Genomic DNA, 17,944 nt, shown 5'->3' with positions numbered 1-17,944 from the left:
TACAATATCCACTGCTGCATTTTAAACAAGGACATCACAAGTCAAGTCACGCACGCATATGTCATAAAAAAGATTCTTTTTACAGCTTCAAGTGAGCCTTTTTAGAACAACATTTTAGGCACATGTTTCTGTACATGCTTATGGCAAATGGAACGATGTGAAATACAATTATAATATTACAATATATTCAAATATTAAAGGTGCAGCGTGTAGCCCTTTGGCAAATATCTAACTCTGGAATACTCTAACTTTGAATTACATTTGTAATCCAAGTTATGGACATTCTGCAGCGATAGACGCCGCGGAGAAAGAGATGAGTTCAAATCAACTGGAACGTAAAATTCAGTGTCTTTGAACTATTTTTGATTGACTGTTTTTTCCTGTACTGTTCAGTGGTTTCTTTGGACGTTGGTGTCATTTATTATGTTTTGATTAAATTGATTTTACACAATGCACCTTTAAAAATGACAAACCATTATGGCATCTAAGAATAGTCAGACTTTGATTGAGTTTGAGACGCAAGCAACAGAAGTTCCCCCATAAAACTAAATTACATCACATAAAAAACATACATTGGACACAAGTAGATTCAGACCACCATGGCACTTTAAAATAGTCCTTTACAATCCTTTACATTGCATAAAAAATAAGCAAATGTGCATTTATACATGTTTACGGAAAAAGGATCAAATCTGTTTAAACCTTCATGTCATTTTCTCTTCTTTATTGCTTTGAAAAGTATGTACAGGCAGCAAAGCCCAGTCTGCGACGAAGCATTTGTCTTTGTTTGATAAAAGAGACAATACGGAAAAACATTTAAATTAAATGCGTGTTTTTCTTTCTTTTGGCCATCATTTGCCATCGTTATAAACTAATAACATGGAAAAAAGACGATGTCATCTCTCCATCGCAGAACACATTCACTCAAATGTTCTTTATTTTTTTGTGGAAAGAATCTTTTCAATGGAGTGTTGGTTATCACTTTAGAGGAAACACTTGGTCTGACTAATCCTGAAAAAAAAAAACTACAATTAAGCACAAAAGTGACATCATAGCACAATCAAAAACGTGTAGCTTAATTTGCAATGGTGGAAAGTACATAAGTAAAAGTACTGTAAATTTGCTTTAATTTAATAGTTTTTGCAGTGGATCTTTTCCCTTTTACTCTTTTTGCTTTGATGGTTTGTTTTTAGCAAAAGTAAAGGTTTTTAGTTCAAGCTTTGAGCAAAGAAAAATACATAGTTATGTATTTATGTATCGTGTTCTCTGAATTTTAAACTTCAAAACGCGGTGTGTTTTATTACAATCAGACTCAAATTCATGAGTCTAATTAGTCCCTCCGTGCATTTGCAGACCGCGGGCGCGCCACGAGCCATGTCACTATTGTGTACTATATTTATGTGTGAATAGCTCATATTACAATGTGGGCACCTGCGGCTTATTGACAGGTATATTTGTACAAGCGCTGTACAGCCCGAAAAGTACGGAACGTAAAATCCATTAGAAGCATTTAAAAAAAGATTCAAATTGTTTCTGTTGACCAGAAATCAGCACGATTCTTCATCAAAATCTCGACACGCTTGTTAATTCTAAAAAAAACGTGACTTTTTAATTGGGTTCATCAAAACTTTTACTTTGCTTTTTATGTTATTTTTTACTTTTACTTCAGTTATTTCTATGCACATGTATCTGTATTTAAAATTGAGGACTTCTCCCACCACTGCTAATTGTCCCTTTTAAACCTAAAAAAAGACAATTATCAATTTGAAAACTTGAGCAACCGTCATCCCTTTGTCCCAGTTCTTGTCGACTGGAGATTGTTTCTTGAAACTGCTCGTCCAGGAAGTAAACACAGCTCGGAAAAGCTTGCGTCTTTCATTCAAAACCTTCCCCGGGTGGAAATCTCATCACGACTCTACATTGTTCTCACCATCTTTGCTTTTTTGAGTTCCTCGCTGCCTTATCCGGTCCGCTGTTTTCCCACTAGCTAACAGGAAGTCGGGACAATGAGGCAGATAAGGTGGACAGGAAGGGGCGGAGCCATAGCGGGAGATGGGAGAGGGACGGCGTTGTTTAGTTTAGCTGATTAGAGCGAGCGCCATTGTACATAAGTGTTTGTGAAGTGCACAGGAAACAATGACGCCACTTCCAACTATTGTGTCCTGAGGTTTGAGGAAAAGACGTTAGCGCCAAGCAAAACAGAATAAGCACAAGGATAAATAAACTTAATTTGTTAATTTGAACAGGAATTTCATAACAAAGATAGTTGTCAGTCATAAAGTATGTTTCGTATTTTTTTTACATTTTCATGAAGACATTATGCATGATTTGTTTTGGAGCACTTCTGCTTTGGCATCGCATGTTTAGGACATAGAATAATGTGTCTACTAAAAGTACACATTATTTTATATCTGTGAGGCGATTCCTCATCTGGACTAGAGTTCTGGCTCCCTCTACTGACTGCAGAAGTAAACCAACCTAGCTTGCCCCTGACATGCTAATGCTAATGCTAATGTAAGCACACGGTTGTAATTTAATGGCAGAAATGCTCAGACAGAATGACAATGATTTATGGAAAGAAATGACATGAGTAATTTGTTTTACCCAACTGAAATAACTTTGACAGACGATTTCTGAGCTCTAAATATGGCATGAAAAAAACTGGAAAACTGGAGTCTTTTCTGAGGCTCAGAGGAAGAGGACTTACTAAACACGACGAATGAAACTGGCATTAATGAAGTCAAATACAGCTCCAATTACTATAACATGGTGTGTCCTTTTAAACGTCACGAAATAGATGCATTTGGAAGAACGTGCGTTGATTGAGGGCGAAAACGCTTGCTGTTAAGGTCCAAAAGTAGGCTACATTATTTTGAGCAAATTTTAGAACCACATGAGGCCAGGAGGCAGGTGCAGATTCAATTGATTTTGAAACTCGATTACATCTTGTTTTTTTTAATCGATTTAAGTCAATGAAACTAAAAACTACTCCAGAAACACTTTGGAGGACGAAGCAATGTGATGGAAATGAAATGTAAATGTAAACACAAAGCAAGCTAACATTCACAGAGCATGAATTCAGTCAATATTCATGCTACGCTAGGTGTGCCCGGCGACCAGGCTGGCACACCGTTGATTAATGAACAGCTATTAAAGCGGTGACCTAAATGAGACAGCGCTCTAAATGCAGAGGTGGAGATTTATCTGCACACAGCACTGGCCCCGAGTCGTAAATTCTACAGAGTGTTTAAACAATTGAAGGGCAGGGGTCAGCCAGTCCATGGAGCCATTATTCAAGGTAATTATACTCCAGGTAAAAAGGTTGGGGCATTGATCATTTAGCAGTCAGTTTGTTTTAGGTGCTATTTAGGAGCTGATTCATACGTTTCTGAAACATAGCATAGAATAGAGTTTGAATATGTTCCCTGTATTTTTCCAGACGGACAAACTTATTCCCGCTTTCCACAGCAAAACAGAATTGAAGAATAAGAAATTGATTAATTTCAGTTTAATTTTGGGTTTCTGTTACTACCAGTTATTTGCATTTCAAAGATATTGGGCGATTTGGGTGAAGTGTCCTGCCCAGGGACACAATAACAACATGGACATTAGGACTGAGTTTAAAAGATATAAGCATTATTCAGAGTGATGCAAGTGTAGCGTTGTTGCCATAGCAATTAAAACCCTCAAATATCCCCCTTTACACCATGACGATATTGTGTGTTTCTTTTTTGTTGATTTGGCCTAGTTTTCGTGACTAAAAAAGAACTAAAATGATTTGGAGCTTTCAGAAGTCAGAACACAAGGCTTAATACCTATTTACTTTGGTCAGGTATTTCTAAAGGAACCGAGAATAGACACAGCACGACTTCCATGTATTGAATTTAGGATTTTGGCAATGATAACAAATCAGTCCAAACCAAAAAAAGTTTTCGTCTGGATTTAGTCTTAATGCCGTCTGAATTTTGCCGTGACTAAGATATTTTCGATGTGTTTTTGTGTAGTAAAAATCGAACATTTCCTCTGTGTTATCTTGCACTCCTAATACCAATCCTCATCACTAAACATCTCTGATTCACCGCTGGAAGACAAGGCGTTATTAAAAACCTCCATCACCTGGACGTTTATGTTCCAATATAGTCCGGTAAGTAGCCTTTTCGTATTGTCTCCACAGTCTGTGCCAAAAAGGACGAGAGGTTAAAGTAATCAGGGCAATCCACTGTCCAACACTGTGCTGTCTCCACTGTGGGCTTCCTGCATGGCTCCTGTTCTAGAGGGCTCCGGAGACTCGGAGCTTTCATCTCGTTGAATGACCCTGATGATGATGGTTCGTGTCAAATAAAACCCATGAAAACGCTGTCATTCTGTCGGCTCGTCCGCTGCCATTTCCTCTGTCCGCTCGCTATTGTCTTTTGTCGGCTAAGAGCAAAAATAACTGGGAAAATTGGACACTTACGGGCAGAGAATGAGTTTCTAACGCAAGTACAAAGGCACACGAGGTTGCTCAAGTTTGCCACGTCAAAGCCTCAAACGAAGCTGTTGAAATTCTTCTTTAATCTGATAGAAAGGTGCTGATCCTAAAGAATTCCCCGTCGTTACAACCTGTATGTTGCTTTTCTTGCTGTGTCATGGTTAAAAGTTGCATTGCATTCTTGGAACTCACACAAGCCGAGGACATCTGGCTGATCAAACAGCACTCGCACTCTTTGACTTCAAACTTTCCTGGCTGTTCAGAAGTTTTCCACCTCAAACACTAAAAATCCCTATTTACAAATCCAATCATCAACATCTAGATCCAAAAAAACGAAACACAAAAAAAACTCCCTTTGTCTGTGGTCCTTTGGTTTGAAAGAAAAAAGGAGGGAAACTTCAAAGATACAAATGATTACTGGCTGACAATAGAAAGTTCTAGAAAACAAATGCGGCTTCACAAGCGAGAAAAGCGAGGAAAGAGTTGGTTTGACATGAGCAATTTTGAATCAGACACATTTTTATAATAAAACTAGATCAGGATCATACACTCTCAATAAATATGAGTAGATGTGGTTTGCTAACGATGTCTTAGCTAGCTTTTGAGTCAGTACCAAATTTGCATTAATTTGCTGTCCAATTTCTTTAGTCTTAAAGCTTGTATATGAAGAAGATTTGACTTCTAATAAACCTGAGCAAACAGATCAGAGCTATAAACAACATGGCCGACGGATTTTAGTGAAATATTTCCACCTGAACACGGCAGGTGCGATATTTTACGTGTCATGAATGTCATGACATGAAAGACTCTAACTCTAACTCTATTTAAGATACATGCTCTAAAGCCACAACTGACAGACCATTCGAACTGTTTCTGCCAATTTAAATAAGGAAAAGAAAGTATAGTCAAGCTAATAGCTAGCATGATTAATGCAAATTTGGTGAATTATTCAAGATGGGGACTGAAAGGGCAAATGACTTTTGTTAACCGCTGGTATTTAAATGTTTTTAGATACAGAGGTCATTAATCACACACTTCATCATCATAATTTAGACTCTCTTTTGTCTTTGTCACCTTTTTACCCAAATTGGATCAACTGACAAGTCCCTAACTCTAATTAAACATTGTTAGCCACCAGCTATTGTTATTTTAATTTATGAAACCACATTATGACTTGTTTCAGAATATTAAAAAAAAAAGAATAATCCTGAAACAGTTTTGCTGCATTTCCCCATAGTAAATCTAGAAATGTTTTAATTCCTAAATATAGCTGTATACAGTATTTTGTACATGTTTTTATATCCCAGAGTAATGAATGTAATTTCCACCCACTGCTGCTTTTACCATGTCAAACCAACACTGAGACGTAACATGAATATTAACGAAAGGCTCGCAGTCTTCATGGGAATACAACTTTCCAAGATGGACACTGATTGCCTCCAGAAACTGGAAAGACGGTACAGTAAAATAACAGGCTTACAGTATATTTTCATTTGTGGAATAGATATATATAAAAAGACACATCATATTAGCCGTCAGGACTTTCATATTCATCTGTAGTCCCTTTTCACTTGCTCCTGCTGAATTGCATCTTGATGTTACTTGTCAACATCCACGAGAGGACGGAATGAGCCATCAAAACCAAATCAGGGGCCCTTTGATTCAACAGGAATCTGCTGCCTTTGGATGGAACTCTAATTGGGGGAGAACAGACTGGGGCTCGACCAGACAAGCGAACACACTCAATCATCAACAGCCAGTCGCTCGTGATTGGACGCTTTTTTTTCCGGCAGTTGAAATCTTATGGCTCATTTTTACCACCGTTTTCGAAATGTATTTGGTTTTTTCAACTTCAATATTGGTGGTAATACTCATGCGCGCCATTTACTCCGTACAGCTCGGCGAGGGTCCGGAAGCGAGGTCCCCAGTCGTTGAGGAAATCGTAATCCAAGTTCGAACCGCTGGAGGAGCTGTCCAGAGAGCTAAGGCTCTCGGCGAGCGACTCAGGGCCCTCGTAGCCGTAGATGTGTAAAGTGTCGTAAGGGAAGCCGTCTCGGTCGTGGTCGGCTTCAAACTTCTTGTCCTCGATCATGGCGGCCATGTCTCCCTTGCAGGCGTTGGGCTGGTGGTGGTGCTGCTTCTGGACCATGGCGTAGAGGGAAGGGTGGGGGTGGTTCTCCGGGTGACGCAGCAGAGAGCCGTCGTTGCAGGCGGAGGTGAGGATGGAGACGTCGTAGCTGTGAGGGAAAAGAACAACACATTTTCAAATAAGGACCTTTAAATTATATGTGAATCTTGTTTATGATGAAGATATAACCCTCACAGTATGTTTTTGATTGTTTTAGCTTATGTTAGAAGATTGTTGGCATTCATTCACGCTTCATTAACCTTGTTTACTAGGTCCATGTCCTCTGAGCCGCACAAACACTCGGTTTCCCCGGTGTGTGACATCCTAGAGGAACGTTTTCTGTGACGTCTCAGTCTATAAATCATCCCAGACTTCTTCGGAGCATGTGACCTAGCGAAGTCGATGTCGGACACTGTAATATTTTCTGGTCCCCTGCCCAATCGGATCAATGCTGAATTGTACAGCCGTCTCTCAGCATTCAACAACTGGTTATCCAGATGGTGCCCTCAAAACAACGTTGTCTTTATTGATAACTGGAGTGCGTTTTGGGGAAAGCCCGGGCTCATACGCAGGGATGGCATCCATCCGACTTCGGAGGGTACATCCCTATTAGTTCGGAATTTGACCGATAGTCTTAGTCGTGTTAAGTGACCATCTAGGGATGAGCCCCAGGTGCAGAGCAGCAGTTTAAGACGCTCCTCTGTCGCTGAACTCTCGCCCGTTCTGTTACATGTGAAGTGTTCAGATTCAAGACAGATAGAGACTGTGTGTGTCCCTCGTGTCCCTCGTGTCCCTCGTGTCCCTCGTACAAATAATGCCAAAAAGTCACATCTCAGAAAAAATATTTCAGGCGTCAGACCAAATAACTTAAGGAAAATAACAATCACAAATGACACAAATACACAAATGAATAAACACATAAAATGTGGACTGCTAAACATTAGAGCAATTTCCTCCAAATCGCTCTTAGTTAATGAATTAATTAGTGACTATAACATAGATCTTCTAGCTCTAACTGAAACGTGGCTTCAACAAGACGACTACGTCAGACTAAATGAGTCCACCCCACCCACCCATGTTAACTTTCAGACTGCCAGGAGCACAGGCCGAGGTGGTGGTGTGGCAGTGATCTCCCACTCAAGCCTACTCATGAGCCCTAAAACTAACAATGCATTTCACTCATTTGAAAGCCTTATGCTGTCAATCACATGTCCAAATATGAAAAACCAAAAAGGAGTTTTGTTCATAGTTATCTACCGACCTCCTGGTCCCTATTCAGAGTTTTTAACAGAGTTTTCTGACTTTATATCAAACTTAGTGTTAGCCTGGGATAAAATAGTTATAGTTGGAGACTTTAATATCCACGTGAACATGAGTGATGACGCTCTCAGTAATGCCTTCAGCGCCTTGTTAGACAGCATTGGTTTCACTCAGAATGTAAATAAAGCGACTCACACTCACAAGAACACTCTGGATCTTGTCCTAACGTATGGAACAGAGATTAGTGACCTCATTGTCCTCCCTCAAAACCCTATATTGTCAGATCATTTCCTAATTACCTTTCAGTTTATTCTTAAAGATCATCCAGTCCCACAAAATAAAGTTATAATGAAAAGGACAATATCTGAAAAATCTATCTCAAAATTCAAAGAAATAATAGAGCCAATATTCAGTGACATGTCATGTGATCCTGCTGAGAATAGTTTTAGTCCCAGTTTAAGTGATCAATGTGTCGACTTGACCATGAATTCTCTGAAGTCTGCTCTTGACGTTGTCGCGCCGTTAAAACAGAAGGTCATTAGGCCAAAGCGCGCCTCCCCATGGTACAACCAAGAACTGCGTTCACATAAACAAAAAGTTAGAAAGTTAGAGGGATTATTTCGTCGCTCTCACACCGAAGAATCCCTAAAAGCATGGAAAAGTTGCCTGCTGTCCTATAAGCAGGCTCTGCGTAAGGCCCAAACCAGATATTATTCAAATCTAATAGAAGTCAACAAAAGTAACACTAAATTCCTTTTCAGCACTGTAGCTAGGCTAACAAACTGTCACAGTGCAGTAGAGCCCTCAATCCCAGCTACACTTAGCTCTGATGATTTCCTCCTATTTTTTAATAATAAAATAAAAACAATCAGAGATAAATTAGATGAAATTACCCCCACTATTAGCCCTGAACTAGCCCAAGCTGTAAATCTAACGTCCCATATAAATCCACCTGTAAACTTAGAAAGGTTCACAGCTGTTGATCAAGCAGAGATAACTTCAGCCATTATGTCCTCTAAAAGCTCAACTTGTGTCCTAGACCCCATTCCAAGCAGACTCCTCAAAGACATTCTTCCCCTAATTATAGACCCTATTCTTAATATAATAAATACTTCACTCGAAAGTGGCTATGTTCCACAGTCCTTCAAACATGCAGTCATTAAACCTCTTCTGAAAAAGCCTAATCTAGATCCCGACCTATTGGTAAACTACAGACCTATTTCAAATCTTCCCTTCGTCTCTAAAATCCTTGAAAAAGTTGTAGTAAAACAGCTTTGTCGCCACCTGCAGGACAATAACTTATTTGAAGTTTTCCAGTCAGGGTTCAGAGCCCACCACAGCACTGAAACTGCACTAGTTAAAGTCACAAATGATTTGTTATTAGCCGCTGACGATGGACTGGTCTCAATCCTGGTTCTGTTGGACCTCAGCGCAGCGTTTGACACCATCGACCACAACATTCTACTGCAGAGGTTAGAATGTGATGTAGGTGTTGGAGGAACAGCCCTCAGCTGGTTTAAATCCTATCTATCTGATAGGTTCCAATTTGTTAATGTAAACCAGAGCTCCTCACCAAGCTCTAAAGTAATTTACGGTGTGCCACAGGGTTCGGTACTCGGTCCAATTCTGTTTACTCTTTATATGCTACCATTAGGCAACATTATCAGAAAGCATGGCATTAACTTCCACTGCTATGCAGATGACACTCAGCTGTATTTATCAATGAAACCTGATCAGAGCGATCAAGTAGACAGACTTAGTACTTGTGTGAAGGAGATAAAAACCTGGATGACACTAAACTACCTGCTTCTTAACCCTGAAAAAACCGAGGTCATTGTGCTTGGCCCTAAGCATCTACGAGACGCTCTATCTGAGCAGATAGTCACACTGGACAATGTCAGTGTAGCCTCCAGTTCTACTGTAAGAAACCTTGGAGTCTTATTTGACCAGGAGCTCTCATTTAAAGCTCATATAAATCAAGCTTGTAAAACAGCCTATTTCCATTTGCGCAACATCGCCAAAATCAGAAGAATCCTGCCTAAAAGTGATGCCGAAAAACTTATCCATGCATTTGTAACGACTAGATTAGACTACTGTAACTCCCTGCTTGCAGCGTGTCCTAAAAGCTCCATAAAAAGCTTTCAACTGGTTCAAAATGCAGCAGCAAGATTACTAACAGGAACAAAAAGAAGAGAGCACATTACGCCAGTGCTGAAGTCTCTTTACTGGCTCCCCGTCGAGTCTAGAATCAAATTCAAAATTCTACTCTTGACCTACAAAGCCATAAATGACATGGCCCCATCCTACCTCAAAGATGCTATAGAACCATATCATCCAAACAGAGCTCTTCGCTCCCAGAATGCTGGCCTTCTGGTGGTGCCAAGAGTCTCTAAAAGTACTGTAGGAGGTAGAGCGTTTAGCTACCAAGCTCCTGTGTTATGGAATCAGCTCCCGACCCATGTTAAATATGCTGACACAGTCTCTTCATTTAAGTCCAGGCTTAAAACGTTTCTCTTCGAAATCGCTTATGGTCAGAGTAGTTAGGAACAGAAAGATAAACCCACAGCTTCAGCTACGCTGCCCTAGGAGTAACTATGCTGGGGGAAGTATGACAGCTTGAGCACTATCCTCTTCTTCTTCTGACTACTTATGCTATCAAACAATATTTATTTTTTGATTCCACTTGCAAACTGTTCACCGCCTTCTTTTCTTTCTCTCACTCCTGAGGACCTGTGGACCCAGATGCCCCTCTCCTGGTGAAGTGGTCCCTGCCCTGTGTGGACGGTCCCTCATCTGCCTGAAGAGTGGCTCCAGTTCGCCTCAGTCGGTCCCTCATCTGCCTGAAGAGTGGGTCCAGCTCGCCTCCGACGGTCCCTCATCTGCCTGAAGAGTGGGTCCAGCTCGCCTCCGACGGTCCCTCTTCTGCCTGAAGAGTGGGTCCAGCTCGACTCAGACGGTCCCTCATCTGCCTGAAGAGTGGGTCCAGCTCGACTCAGACGGTCCCTCTTCTGCCTGAAGAGTGGGTCCAGCTCCAGTCTCCTTGTGTCCGTCTGTCCGTCTGTGAGAGTCGGATCTCTCCTTCACTGGAACTCCTCCAGGTTTCTACGCTTTTTTCCCAAAGAGGTTTTTTTTTGTAGTTTTTCCTGGCCGAGAAGGAGAGTCTAAGGACAGAGGACCCTGGGACATCGTCCCTCGCCACCACAGACATTGTCTGACTTCATCGCCACCACAGACATTGTCTGACTTCATCGCCACCACAGACATTGTCTGACTTCATCGCCACCACAGACATTGTTGATTCATTTCTCCCTGTGGCCCTCAGAGGCAACTGTTGTTGTGATTTTGGGCCTTACAAAAATAAATTGATTTGATTTGATTTGATTTGATGTCTGCCTCAAATGGCATTCTTTACAACTACGGGGCAAGTTAGCTTTTGTTTATTTCCCAAGGATAAGTCCCTCTGCAGCCAGTAGATGGCGTGCTAACGACAAATACTGAGAGAATGACTGGTCATAGCATGTTGCTTCTCAATACATGGTACAAGGTACAAGAGCAGGTTTAAAGGTCAGTAAGAGATGGAGAATAGATGACCTTTCTGTTTACTTAAGGGCCATTCACACTATCGGACTAAAGTAAAAGAGATATAAAAAACTGCATTCAATCTGGACTAGAGCAGAACTAAACCAGGACTAGAGCAGAACTAAACCAGGACTAGAGCAGAACTAAACCAGGACTAGAGCAGAACTGAACCAGGACTAGAGCAGAACTAAACCAGGACTAGTGCAGAACTGAACCAGGACTAGAGCAGAACTAAACCAGGACTAGAGCAGAACTAAACCAGGACTAGAGCAGAACTGAACCAGGACTAGAGCAGAACTAAACCAGGACTAGAGCAGAACTAAACCAGGACTAGAGCAGAACTAAACCAGGACTAGAGCAGAACTAAACCAGGACTAGAGCAGAGCTAAACCAGGACTAGAGCAGAACTAAACCAGGACTAGAGCAGAGCTAAACCAGGACTAGAGCAGAACTAAACCAGGACTAGAGCAGAACTAAACCAGGACTAGAGCAGAACTAAACCAGGACTAGAGCAGAGCTAAACCAGGACTAGAGCAGAACTGAACCAGGACTAGAGCAGAACTAACACCATCCATCCATCCATCTTCTGCCGCTTTATCCGGGGCCGGGTCGCGGGGGCAGCAGTCTGAGCAGGGACTCCCAGACTTCCTTCTCCCCAGACACTTCCTCTAACTCCTCCGGGGGGATCCCGAGGCGTTCCCAGGCCAGCCGAGAGACATAGTCTCTCCAGCGTGTCCTGGGTCTTCCCCGGGGCCTCTTCCCGGTGGGACATGCCTGAAACACCTCCCGAGGGAGGCGCCCAGGAGGCATCCGGAACAGATGCCCGAGCCACCTCAGCTGGCTCCTCTCGACGTGGAGGAGCAGCGGCTCTACTCCGAGCTCCCCCCGTGTGGCCGAGCTCCTCACCTTATCTCTAAGGGAGCGCCCAGCCACCCGGCGGAGGAAACTCATTTCGACCGCTTGTATCCGCGATCTTGTTCTTTCGGTCACTACCCAAAGCTCATGACCATAGGTGAGGGTAGGAACGTAGACCGACCGGTAAATAGAGAGCTTTGCCTTTCGGCTCAGCTCCCTCTTTACCACAACGGTCCGATGCAGCGACTGCATCACTGCAGCCGCTGCACCGATCCGCCTGTCGATCTCACGCTCCATCCTTCCCTCACTCGTGAACAAGACCCCGAGATACTTGAACTCCTCCACTTGGGGCAAGGACACCCCACCCACCTGGAGAGGGCAAGCCACCTTTTTCCGGTCGAGAACCATGGCCTCGGATTTGGAGGTGCTGATTCTCATCCCAGCCGCTTCACACTCGGCTGCAAACCGTCCCAGTGCATGTTGCAGGTCCGGGTTTGATGGAGCCATCAGGACAACATCGTCTGCAAACAGCAGAGATGAGATCCTGTGGTCCCCAAACCGGACACCCTCCGACCCCTGACTGCGCCTAGAAATTCTGTCCATAAAAATTATGAACAGAACCGGTGACACAGGGCAGCCCTGGCGGAGTCCAACATGCACTGGGAACAGGTCTGACTTACTGCCGGCAATGCGAACACAGCTCCTGCTCCGGTCATACAGGGACCGGACAGCCCTGAGCAAAGGGCCCCGGACCCCGTACTCCCGGAGCACCCCCCAAAGGACACCCCGAGGGACACGGTCAAAAGCCTTCTCCAGATCCACAAAGCACATGTGGACTGGTTGGGCAAACTCCCATGAACCCTCGAGCACCCGATGGAGGGTATAGAGCTGGTCCAGTGTTCCACGACCGGGACGAAAACCACTCTGCTCCTCCTGAATCCGAGGTTCGACTATCGGTCGGATTCTCCTCTCCAGTACCTTGGAATAGACCTTACCCGGGAGGCTGAGGAGTGTGATCCCTCTGTAGTTGGAACACACCCTCCGGTCCCCCTTCTTGAACAGAGGGACCACCACCCCGGTCTGCCAGTCCAGAGGCACGGTCCCCGAACGCCACGCGATGTTGCAGAGACGTGTCAACCAAGACAGTCCTACAACATCCAGATACTTTAGGTACTCAGGGCGGATCTCATCCACCCCCGGAGCCCTGCCACCGAGGAGTTTGCGGACAACCTCAGTGACTTCAGCTTGGGTGATGGATGAGCCAGCCTCCGAGTCCCCGGTCTCTACTTCCTCTTCAGAAGACGTGACTGAGGGATTAAGGAGATCCTCAAAGTATTCCTTCCACCGTCCGACGACATCCCCAGTCGAGGTCAGCAGGCCTCCACCCGCACCGTAAACGGTGTTTGTGAGACACTGCTTCCCCTTTCTGAGGCGCCGGACGGTTTGCCAGAATTTCTTTGGTGCCGACCGATAGTCCTCCTCCATGGCCTCCCCGAACTCCTCCCAGGCCCGGGTTTTTGCCTCTGCGACAGCGCGAGCCGCGGCTCGCTTGGCCTGCCGATACCCGTCGATGACCTCCGGAGACCTACAAGCCAGAGTGGCCTGATAGGCCTCCTTCTTTAGTCTGACGGCATCCCTTACTTCCGGTGTCCACCACCGGGTTCGGGGGTTGCCGCCACGACAGGCACCGGAGACCTTGCGACCACAGCTCCGAGCAGCCGCATCAACAATGGAGGCGGAGAACATGGTCCACTCGGACTCAATGTCCCCAGCCTCCCCCGGGACATGGGAGAAGCTCTCCCGGAGGTGCGAGTTGAATACCCTACTGACAGAGGGCTCCACTAGACGTTCCCAACAGACCCTCACAATGCGCTTGGGTCTGCCAAGTCTGTCCGGCTTCCTCCTCCGCCAGCGGATCCAACTCACCACCAGGTGGTGATCGGTTGACAACTCTGCCCCTCTCTTCACCCGAGTGTCCAAGACACGCGGCCGGAGGTCTGATGACACGACAACTAAGTCGATCATTGACCTCCGGCCTAGGGTGTCCTGGTGCCACGTGCACTGATGGACACCCTTGTGCTTGAACATGGTGTTCGTTATGGACAATCCGTGGCTAGCACAGAAGTCCAAAAACTGAACACCGCTCGGGTTCAGATCGGGGAAGCCGTTCTTCCCGATCACCCCTCTCCAGGTGTCACTGTCATTGCCCACGTGGGCGTTGAAGTCCCCCAGTAGAACAACGGAGTCCCCGGTCGGTGCACTGTCCAGTACCCCTCCCAAGGACTCCAAGAAGGCCGGGTACTCTGCACTGCTGTTCGGCCCGTAGGCCGCCACAACAGTGAGAGACCTGTCCCCCACCCGAAGGCGGAGGGACGCGACCCTCTCGTTCACCGGGGTAAACTCCAACACGTGGCGGCTGAGCTGAGGGGCTATCAGCAAGCCCACACCAGCCCGCCGCCTCTCCCCGCGGGCAACACCAGAGAAGTGGAGCGTCCAGCCCCTCTCGAGGAGATGGGTTCCAGAGCCCAAACTGTGCGTGGAGGTGAGGCCGACTATATCTAGTCGGTATCGCTCAACCTCCCGCACAAGCTCAGGCTCTTTCCCCCCCAGCGAGGTGACATTCCATGTCCCCAGAGTTAGTCTCTGTGTCTGGAGATCTGGTCGCCGAGGCCCCTGCCGTCGACTGCCGCCCAGATCTCTCTGCACCGGCCCCTTATGGATCCTCCTGCGGGTGGTGGGCCCACGGGAGGGCGGCCCCACGTCGCTCTTTCGGGCTGTGCCCGGCCGGGCCCCGTGGGGTAAGACCCGGCCACCAGGCGCTCGCCATGGAGCACCCATCCCAGGCCTGGCTCCAGGATGGGGCCCCGGTGACGCCGATCCGGGCGACGTGAACTGCCTTGATTGTGTCGTCGTCATAAGAGGCTTCTGAACCGATCTTTGTCTGACCCGTCACCTAGGACCTGTTTGCCTTGGGAGACCCTACCAGGGGCATGAAGCCCCCGACAACATAGCTCCCGGGATCATTCGGGCACTCAAACCCCTCCACCACGTTAAGGTGTCGGTTCAAGGAGGAGCAGAACTAACACATCAGGACTAAACCAGGAGAAAAAAACAGTGATTTCTAAGTAACTTCGTTATATTGGTTGCAGTCATACAAAACACTCCTTTTTCACAGTGCACTTCGTTCAATCTTATCATTCAATATGATGGTGGACTCTTAATAGCATTCACTTATACCGAATCATTTAGTTTTAAAACGTATGCCAAAGTATCCTTGGATATTTTCATAGTATTTTTCTCCTCAGTAATTGAAAAAAAACACACACACAAAAAACAACTATTGTTAATATTGTCCATTACTAACCTGGTTTAACATTTGGAAAAGCCTATGCAGTACAAGGCTTCCTAATTAAAAGTGCGTACAGAGCATAGAAATGTACTGCACTCAGAGGCAGTGTGCTTTCACTGCTACATCCCCGACACTCAAATCACCAGATAAAACTTATTTTAGCAAAAGAAAAAAAATCAATTCAGCAGCACCATTTCAAATATTTGCAAGGCTGTTATGTGCGCGCTCTGCTTTCAAGTGATAAGCCACCAAAAAAATCTGTTTATTTACCGTTTTCGAAGCCCATTCAATTCCAGCTAATTACTTTCACAGCTAAAGATCTGCTCAGACCGCAAACGCTGCACACCATCAAAGTCAGTGGGTCCTTTTCACATCTGAATGGAGAGAATCAAGTCCATGTCTGTTTTTATGGAGCACCACGGCAACCGCTTGACTCTGTGGAGATGCTATTACATGGCATACATTACTTTCACGAGCGGTCTCACCTTTCCACAGATCTCACCTGTAACTAGGCCTGGTGGTCACCTGCTTGTCTCCCGTAGTACAGCAGATACACTGGTAATAACTACACCCAATTAGCCTTTATAAAGTATGAACAAAGACTTAATTTATAATGAGCAAATAGATTAAGATTCATCATAATTAAAGATTTCAGCCTAAAAATAGAGCTAAATAAATGCAATTACTTAGTTACAGGTGTTTTTAGTGCTGAAAAAACATGAAAAACATGCCCTCTGCTGTGATGGGGCTTGTTTCTCCACAAACTTGACTTGTAACTTTTCTGGTGGAGGATGTGACGCCTGCTTGTCTCCATGGAGATGTTCTAAAGTTTGGTTTGAACTTTCCATCTCCATCGAGCCGCTTCTCACACGGTGCTTTAAGTCGTTACTATGCCTGAATCATTCTTAATAAACTATTAAAACATCAGTTGTTCATTGTGAACTTGGTCTTTGTTCATGCTTTATAAATGCTAATTAAGTTGTCGTTAGTTCAAAATAGTGTTATCAAAAGTACCAAAAATGAGATTCTAATCGATACTAAACTATTATCAAAACTAGTTGAACAGGACCAAATATTGTGAATATTTGTAACGTGATTTTGAGCTTAATCCAAACAATAATGAGATCATAATGTTAAAGAAATAAGTAAAATTGTTTTGTGTTGAGAATGTCAGTCTATTGTATAAAACCTTGAACTAAAAAAAATAATTTTAATCATTATTAGAGTGGAATTGAACTAGATATTGAGAATCGCGTATATTCCTTGTATCGAGATCAAGTTTCAAATAAAAAACAATTAGTAAATGATTGGTTTATAATGAATGAAGTCTGTCCGCGCTTTATTAAGAATAATTAAGGTGCAGTTATTATATATTAGGAGTAGATTTAATACCATAAACTTTAATAATTCTTAATAAACTACTACACGCTGCTACAGTCATACATACATACATCTCCATAGAGACCAGACTTTTGCCACCACATAAGTTCCATAATGCTGCTTTAAATATGTAAAGCATATTCAAAGGCAAGTCATTATCCTCCACATGTGTGAGAGCGTGTAGATTGTGGCCGTACGTTTAGCATAACAAGAGACATACGGCTCCGCGCGGCTCCGCCCGAGGAAACTGTTCAAAGTGAAGCCGTCTGAGGGCATTTCATCACGTCCTGATCCAGTCCAGATCCAGTCCAGATCCAGTCCAGATCTGCTCTCGTGTCTCCATACATCACCATGACAGCACGCGGCGGCCCGGCTTTGACTTCTACAACACCCGACTCTACTTGGTTTGAAGATCCCATCCAGATTACATTAAACTTTAATATATTGTTGTGCATAAAGTGGGTCAGCGGTAAATATGGAGGAGATGAACACGGGACGCGCTCCAGACTGATGAGCCCAAGATTAAAACGCTTTTAATATACGACTCCGAAACAACAACTGCTGTCTTTGATGAGCTCAAATGAGTCTAAATGGAAAGGGCAGAGATATAACCCAAACTTGCCCCGCCCCTTATAGTTTGGGTCCGAAACAAAGAGTGAAAATGTCAGACTTGTGAAAAAGATCAAAACTAGGCATGTTTTTCCCCGTTTGGTTTAATGGTTCGAGTGAGCCCTTTGTGGTCAATAGTCAGTTAATTGATCATTTCTTTCTTTCTTTTTCCCTTTTCACTGTCGAGAGTAAAGCAGAGCAGAAGAACAGCACCATAACAACATCTGTGTCTGTGGAAAACGTGATGATCGACTGGTAAACTGTTAATGACCTTTAATCGACTGGTGGAAGAAGTAAAAGTACACAGGAGCAA

The 17,944-nt window shown here is 44.2% G+C and overlaps 1 protein-coding gene across 1 annotated transcript in view; it reads right to left on the bottom strand.

Moving 5' to 3' along the window:
• Positions 1-5,695: 5,695 nt before the first annotated feature.
• The window catches only part of cdh5 (cadherin 5), a 100,871-nt gene continuing 88,622 nt past the window's right edge, over positions 5,696-17,944 (bottom strand). The window contains exon 15 of the mRNA XM_072437289.1: positions 5,696-6,708. Within this exon, the coding sequence (XP_072293390.1) occupies positions 6,324-6,708 (385 nt within the window). The 3' untranslated portion in view covers positions 5,696-6,323. The remainder of the gene's footprint in view (positions 6,709-17,944) is intronic.

Source organism: Eucyclogobius newberryi, unplaced genomic scaffold (assembly GCF_026437365.1).
Source record: "Eucyclogobius newberryi isolate DKJ021-1_F unplaced genomic scaffold, fEucNew1.0.hap1 SCAF_8, whole genome shotgun sequence".
NCBI lineage: Eukaryota > Metazoa > Chordata > Actinopteri > Gobiiformes > Gobiidae > Eucyclogobius > Eucyclogobius newberryi.
The sequence above is the reverse complement of the archived record's forward strand: the minus strand, read 5'-3'. Positions and strand labels throughout refer to the sequence as shown.